Here is an 8,127-nt window from a genome sequence, read left to right as displayed (position 1 = left end):
TAGTTGCTGGGAGTTGAACTCAGGACCTCTGAAAGAACAGCCAGTGCTCTTAACCGCTGAGCCATCTCTCCAGCCCCTGTAGTAATAAATTAATGTATTTTAAAACAATCTTGATTTTAAAAATTGTTTTTTGAGTACCTTACTACAATTTTATAAATAAAATCATTAAATTGTTTTCTAATAATGATTTTCATTCTATTTTAGTTAGAATTTCCCTAGAATTTTTTTTATACTTTCTTGCCTTCAAGGTAGTCAGGGAAATAATATTAAGACTTTTAATATATTGTATTTACAAGAGTCTAAAATTTAGCTGGGCAGTGGTGGTGCATGCCTTTAATCCCAGCTCTGGGGAGTCAGAGGCAGTGAAATCATAGAACCTGGTGCTTGAAACTGGGCACATGTTCTCTGCTTCAGAATATAAACATGATTACTGATGATTTCCAAGCTCTCTCCAAATCCCTTTCTTGTTTATTCTCAGTCCATGAGAGGATGCTACCCAGGTTTAGGGTGTGTCTTTACTCCTCAATGAAAGCTCTCTGGAAACACCTTCACACAGACATTCAGAAGTGTCTCTTAGGTCCCAGCTTCCTAAACTCTAGGCTGCAATTCCACATTACTGAATAGTAGGGACTGTTCAAATTTTGACAACAGTAAAATGTTACTGAATAAACAAGGACCAAAACTTAATTCCAAATTGAGTGTGTAATGAACTAAGGTACTTCTGGGAGTATGCACCCATGTTGGATTATGTCAGTGTGCTGCAATCTTTTTTTTTTTTTTTTTTTTTTAGCTTTTAAAAGGAAGATTTATTTGACAAGGTTCACTTAGCGCAATACACCTAAAAGGAAATCACAATACAATGAAAGACTTAAATCAAGGCCTCAGAATTTCATACAAACACCAAGACCAAAAATCCTAAAGTAAATGATATTGCGTCTCAAAATTACTCCATTAACTTAAAAAAAAAAGGGGGGGGGAAAAAGCTTTAAACTCACGTGCCTTACAGGTTTATCAAATGAAATTAGAACAAACATGCCAAATGTTTCACTTTAATTGTAGACGCAGCTCCTATATTGAGTTTTACAAAAAAGCATGTCTTTTCAACATGCACCAACAGTGTTCAATGTAATGTATGTATAAGAGCAACATTTAACATAATTCAACTGCTTTAACCTAAATACGCTTACTGCTTACGTACATCCTACAGTAACTAGAGAAAAGCTGGGAATTGTTTAACAGTTACAGTTCACTCAACTTCACTGTATCATCCTAGGTGACTATGTTCAACATTGAACTGTAGTCCTTTGAGTAATGCCAATGTTCACTTAAGAGGAGGCATCAATCACAAGGCTAGATTGCAAAACTGTTAAACTGAAGTTTAAAAAAAAAAAATGACCAAGAGTCAGTGATCAAAATCAATTACATTCCCCATCCACCACTCATACTGGACATGCTAGACATCCCTCCCATTCCATTCACGCCCATAGATGCACGGCTTCCGCTACTGTAGTAGCTGCTGTTCACTGCTCCTTGGCTACCTATGCAATGTTTGATTGAAAATCACTGGAGTTTTCCTGTAAAACTTGGTCATATCCACTCATGCTGCTCTGGCTGCCGTAGCCACCTCCATAACCACCACTCAGCTGCTGGCTGGCTGGGCCACCGTAACTGGACTGGTTTGACAAACCCATGCCTCCTAGCATTTGGCTACCGTAAGCACCACCGCTTGCTCCTGCTGTAGAATTCAAGAAGAGTTCTACATATCTGTGTTGCATATTTGCTTTATCTTTTGACACAGCTGCAACAGCATCTTCATGGGTCGCAAACTCGACATCTGCTTCACCAGTTACTCTGCCATCAGGTCCAATCTCAATATGTACTCTCACAGGATTGAGTGGTGAAAAAAAATTATAAATGTCATTCTCAGTAGCTCTGTATGGTAATCCCCGCATGCGTACACAGTGTCCTGTTGTACTCTGGAAAGTAGAGCCACCATCCCCATATCTGTGGTCAGACATTCCTGAAAAACAATAATTGAGGTCTCTTCCAAATCTATCCGAACCAAATCCATAGCCATCATTATAGCCATTGTAATCATCATAGCCTCCATAGCCTCCACCATAAGCACCACGCCTCATCCTCTCAAAACCAGCTCCTCTGCCAATGCTGTTATACCCTCTGCCAGCCCCAGGTCTGTCATAGGGACCTGGCCGCTGCATGGCCCTAAGTTTTCGTGGTGGATCATAATGAGTTCTAACTTCAGCTCGACTGCTCTTAAATATTTCAATATACCTGTGCCCTATTCTTTCCTTGTGTTTCTTTAGAGCCTTTTCAGCTATTTCCTGTGAAGCAAACTGCACGAAGGCCTCCCCCGTACTCCTCCCCTGGAAGTCCACCGGCAATGTTATCCCATTTGGCACGATTTCCAACCCTGAGAAAAACTGAACAATTTCTTCCTTGCTACATCCAAAAGGGAGTCCTCTAAGCCGTACAAAGCCATCATTGGCTGTGTCAGGACTATTTGGACCAGTATGCTTCAACACCCAATCCATTTCAACGTTGTTTGACTTGAATACTTCAACATATCTGTGTCCCATAGTTTCTCTGTCTTTTTTCAAGGCCAATTTGACTTCATCTTCTGATTCAAGTTCAACAAAAGCCTCTCCACTTGGTCTGCCTTCTCTGGTGTAGATGAAACGAATACCTTGGGCCCCATTTTGAATTTTGCAGTCAGAAAAAAAGCACTGCACTTCGTCCGCGGAGCAGGACCAGGGCAAGCCCCGGACCTTCACCACGAAGCCCTCTCCGCCTTCCGCGCCCAGCATCATCGTGTCTTCGTGGGTCCTGGCGTCGAAACAGACTCCACACAAAGCCTCGGCGTGGCTGAGGAGAAATCAGTGCGCTGCAATCTTGCTTCTGAACATACAATGCGTGCATTTCACAGTCTGCAACTTGCCATGCCACTACTTGCTTCCTGAGACACCTAGCCCATATTTAAGACTATTGTTTGTTATTAATTGTAGTGATATTGCATTAGATGTAAACTGGTTGTCTCTTTAGCACACAACGAAAATTCTCTTTATATTGCCTTACATTCATTCCTTAGTAGTATTAAATTAACATATTTTAAAACAATCTTGATTTTAAAGATTTTTTTTTGAGTGCCTTACTACAGTTTTATAAATAAAATCATTAAATTAATTTGGCTGGGTGCTAGGCCATGATTTCAAATAATTTCTGAAAATGACCAAATGTATATCTGCTATTATATACTATATATTTATGCAAAATAGTAATCTTAGCATTGACAATTATAGAGTAAATGTCATGAGCTGTGAAAAACATTGCAGATGGTCCACATCATCCCATTTCAAATATTCAGCCAGTTTTAATTTGTATGTAAAAATGAACAAACACATCTAAGTACAGAAAATTATGTTAATGTGTAATTGATATAGAATTACATATCTGACAGAAATATTTAAAAATAACTTTTTGTTTCAAAAGTAGGTGTTTTGTATTTATGCTTATTTTATTTACCTTGGATCACTTAAAACTGTTTAGGGAAAAAAGAGTCCAAAATTAGAAAGTAATTTTAAGAAGGCCTGCCTCTGGGAGATTTGCAATCCTTCAACTTGGCAGTGAGGTTTAATCATTTGAGGGAGTTATGACCTCCACTATTGTCTGGTTCTATTCAGATTCAAAGACTTCCTGTCAGTGGCTGAATCAAGTATTGTGAGGCTGAAATGTGACTTTTCTCAGAAGTCTTTCTTATTCATAGTTAATTATTATTCTTCTTGCTGTTTTTGTTTTTTGTTTGTTTATTTTGATTTGTTTTGTTTTTGGTGAGGAAACCTGAGAAATGAAACTTCTAATTCAAAAGCACATCTCAGTCAGTAATAGGTTCATGATTGCTCTATAATTTGTGTTTTAAAGGATGATTCAGTCCCAGGATTATACTAAAAGTTCATTTTTTTTTTAAGGAAGTTTTTTTTTTTTTTTTTTGGTTTGTGATAATAATCCCTCCTATGAAGGAATTCTAGGTTAGGAGCAATTTATATGGTCTCTACTTTGTAGTAAGTGTCTTAGTTCCCTATATACATTCCAATATGTATCTATGTTTTTTCTCTTACTTTCTCTTTAAAACAAAACAAAACAACTATTAAAAATTCTTGGATTCGCCTGGTGGTGGTGGCAGCGGCAGCGGCGGCGCCGCGGAGGCGGCGGCGCACTCCTTTAATCCCAGAACTCGGGAGGCAGAGGCAGGTGGATCTCTGTGAGTTCAAAGCCAGCCTGGGCTACAGAGTGAGATCCAGGAAAGGCACAAAGCTACACAGAGAAACCCTGTCTCGAAAAACCAAAAAAAGAAAAAAACGACTCTTACCCATAATCTGCACAGTATAAGAGGCATTTGAAATTTACTGTTATCTGTTGATAATGAGCAATTAATGTTTTTGAATCCCAATATCATAAGTTTCTCTTATTTACAGGTACTCATTCATCCTACCAATGAGGTAGACACAGAGATTTATAAGTTAAAGTTTAATTAATTTCTAAATTCTCAGAGACAGAAAAGTGTCAGAATGTGTCCTTAAACACAGAATGCAAAGTTCTAGACTCTATGTTATTTTGTTTGACTTTGTTTTCAGTGTAAGATTTTAACCCATGGTTTCACAATAATGACCTTCATTATTATTATGTAACTAAGGCTAGGGCTCTTTGTAAGTTTTAATTAATTTAATATTTACCAACTGAAGAAAATGATTATTGATAATCATAGGAACACACTGAGTTTTACAATTTGCTTATTTAAGGTCTATAAATTGGGGCACTGGGAAGACTGAAGCAGGAGGATTGTCTGATTTTGAGGCCAGCTTGGGCTATGTGGAGGGTTCAAGGTCAGCATGCACTACAGAATGAGACCTTCTCTGAATAAACAAAATGAAAAGAAGAAAAACTGGTCAACACCAAACAAAACCTCCACTAGTTTGTGAGTAGATACATACCCTGCTTACTAATCTGTTAATTGTTACATCTCATTCATTTAATCATGGCACTATTTCAAGTACGTGGAATCTACTCAGAAAATATTTTGTCCTTCAATAAATGGCATTTGAATAATCATTATTAGTTTAAAGGTTCAGAGCAAACAACAGGCAAACAACAAGATTAAGTTTATTTAATATAAGAGAAATATTTTGTCAAAAAATAATATTCATTACTTATAGAATTATTTAAAGGGGTAAGAAGTACAAAGAAAAGATAGAATTTTAGTTATGCAGCACAGTAGTCTTCCTTTTCTCATTTTTTTTTTTATTTTTGAGGTTATAATGTAATTACACCACTTCTCCCCATCTTTCATCCAATCTCTCCCATATACTCTTCCTTTCTGACCTCTAAATTCATGGTTTCTTTCTATATTAATTATTTTCACATGCATATGCATATTTGTATGTATAAATATAATCTTAAATATAACCTGTAGTTATGTAGAATGTTAATAATATATCTTTTTCAGGGCTTGTTGCTTTTGCAGAAGACCCAGGTTTGGTTCTTAGCTTCAGCATGGTGGCTCACAAACACTCATAACTCCAGGTCCAGGGAATTTATTGTCCTCTTCTGATCTCTATAGGCACCAGGAGTACATACGGTGCTGCTATAGGATGTCTTTCTGTATGCTGTGAATATGTTGCTCCATTGGTTAATAAATAAAGCTGCATTGGCAGGGTGGGATGGATCCAGGTAGGAAGTCCGAGAGAGAAAGAGAGAGAGAGAGAGAAGAAAGGTGGGGTTAGAGGAGATGCTCCAAGTTCCCACCAGGAGAAGCAAGATATAAGCAAACAGATAAAGCCACAAAGCCACATGGCAAAACAGATTAATAGCAATGGGTTAAGTTGTAAGAGTTAGGCCGGGCGGTGGTGGCGCACGCCTTTAATCCCAGTACTCGGGAGGCAGAGGCAGGCGGATCTCTGTGAGTTCGAGGCCAGCCTAGTCTCCAAAGCAAGTTCCAGGAAAGGCGCAAAGCTACATAGAGAAATGCTATAGAATGGTCTGTATGTCAAATGTGTTGCTGATTGGTCAATGAATAAATCACTGATTGGTCAGTGGCCAGGCAGGAAGTATAGGCGGGACTAACAGAGAGGAGAATTGAGAGAACAGGAAGCTGGGTGAGGGAGACACTGCCAGCCGCGATCAGGACAAGGAAGATGTAAAGTACCGGTAAGCCACAAGCCACGTGGCAAGGTACAGATTAATAGAAATGGATTAATTTAACCTGTAAGAACAGTTAGCAAGAAGCCTGCCACGGCCATACAGTTTGTAACCAATATAAGTGTCTGTGTTTACTTGGTTGGGTCTGAATGGCTGTGGGACTGGCGGGTGTCAGAGATTTGTCCTGACTGTGGGCCAGGCAGGAAAACTCTAGCTACAGAGAAACCCTGTCTCAAAAAAAAAAACCAAAAAAAAAAAAAAAGTTGTAATGTAAGCTAGCAAGAAACCTGAGCTACATAGAGAAACCCTGTCTCAAAAAAAAACCAAAAAAAAAAAAAAATTTGTAATGTAAGCTAGCAAGAAGCCTGAGCCGTATGCCATGAAGTTTGTAATTAATATAAGCTTCTGAGTAATTATTTTATAAGCAGCCTTGGGACTGCTGGTGTCCAGACAGTGTGCCTGGGTGGGACCGAGAAACTTGCCCCTATGTTTGGTGCCCAACGTGGGGGTCAAACCCACAACCGACCATGAGATTAAGAGTTTCTTGTACTACTGACTGAGTTAAGTTGTAATAGCTGGATAGCACGAAGCCTGAGACATAGACCAAACAGTTTACAACTAATATAAGCCTCTGTGTATTTATTTGGAACTGAATGGCTACGAGACTCGTAGGAGAGAAACTTATAGCTACACTTGGTGCCCACATGGTGCATGTATACCCACATAAAACCTAAAAAAAGCTTAATAAAAAAGAGGGCTTCTAGATCCACAAAAGAACAGGAGTCAAGTGCAGCTTCTTGGTAGCTGCATTTTTTTTTTTTTTTCAGATAGGCTCTGTTTGCTGGTGGCGAACAAATATATAGTTCCTTTAGACAGCTTCCTGGTTCATGCTGGCTGCATGGAGGACTCTTTTGAGAGGTCCTGCTATGGAGCAATTAAATATGTTGTGGACAATGTGCTGAAGCTGCTTGGTGGTGGCATGAACCCAACTTGCTGCTTCCCAGAGTTAGGATGGTGAGCAAGGCTCCTGGAGTTGGCGATGCATGTACCTCCATCATGTTGAAAAGCCTGATGGGGCAGAATCAGCAGCCAAAGCCACACAGCTTAACAGTTTGAAAACTCTACTTCTCAGAATATGATTACAGATTCAAAATAGGTCAGGTTCAGACTGAGAAAAGAAACCTCTAAATGGTTTACAGTATATGTAAAAATGTACTAAGGCTTCGAAGAGAGAGGAAAAGGAGTAAAGACAGTCATATAGAGAAATAGTTTTAAAAAAAATTAGTCTTTAAAGAGACAGTAAAAGTAATATAAAAGAAATAGGCCATGTAATGATGGAAAATATAAAGTCTGGAGTACATATATTATTGTGTTTTCTTTGAATTTTTTGAGTGTTAATGAGCTAACTGCAGAAAAACACTTGATTGTAAAGACTGCTAATTTAAACCAACACACACACACACACACACACACACACACACACACACACACACACACACACATATATATATATATATATATATATATATATATATATATATTAAAGGCATCTTGACTTCAAAATTTGGGTCTAAGTATATGTTTGCTTTTGAAAAGAGGTTCTGCTTTTGTTTCCACAAAAGATGAGAACCTGTGGATTGCTTCCAGGTTAATATGGTTTGATCAAACAAGACTCCCTGAAAAATCTCCAATGGGAACAGATATTCCATCTGATCCAATCTTTCAGAGTGCCTCAGTTGCAGCTTCCTCTGAGTTTTCTACATCCAGAAAGGATTCAAGGCTGCTGGTTGGGATGAATCAGCCGCACAGACTATTCCCATCAGGACTTGACCATAATTCTAAATTTTCTCAGAGTCCCCCATGAGAAAAGATAAATTAGATATAAAACTCTAGACTCACAAAAATAGGATATCTTCT

At 38.4% G+C, this 8,127-nt stretch overlaps 1 protein-coding gene across 1 annotated transcript; it reads right to left on the bottom strand.

Moving 5' to 3' along the window:
* Positions 1 to 801: 801 nt before the first annotated feature.
* Positions 802 to 2,889, bottom strand: LOC128107854 (heterogeneous nuclear ribonucleoprotein H-like). Its single transcript, XM_052734217.1, has 2 exons — positions 1,590 to 2,889; positions 802 to 1,539 (listed from the first exon to the last, which is right to left on the bottom strand). The coding sequence occupies exons 1-2, from the start codon at positions 2,826 to 2,828 to the stop codon at positions 1,420 to 1,422; spliced, it is 1,359 nt and encodes a 452-aa protein (XP_052590177.1). The 5' UTR covers positions 2,829 to 2,889; the 3' UTR covers positions 802 to 1,419.
* Positions 2,890 to 8,127: the final 5,238 nt, after the last annotated feature.

Source organism: Peromyscus californicus, unplaced genomic scaffold (assembly GCF_007827085.1).
Source record: "Peromyscus californicus insignis strain IS unplaced genomic scaffold, ASM782708v3 Scaffold_12__1_contigs__length_115047231, whole genome shotgun sequence".
Lineage (NCBI taxonomy): Eukaryota > Metazoa > Chordata > Mammalia > Rodentia > Cricetidae > Peromyscus > Peromyscus californicus.
The sequence above is the reverse complement of the archived record's forward strand: the minus strand, read 5'-3'. Positions and strand labels throughout refer to the sequence as shown.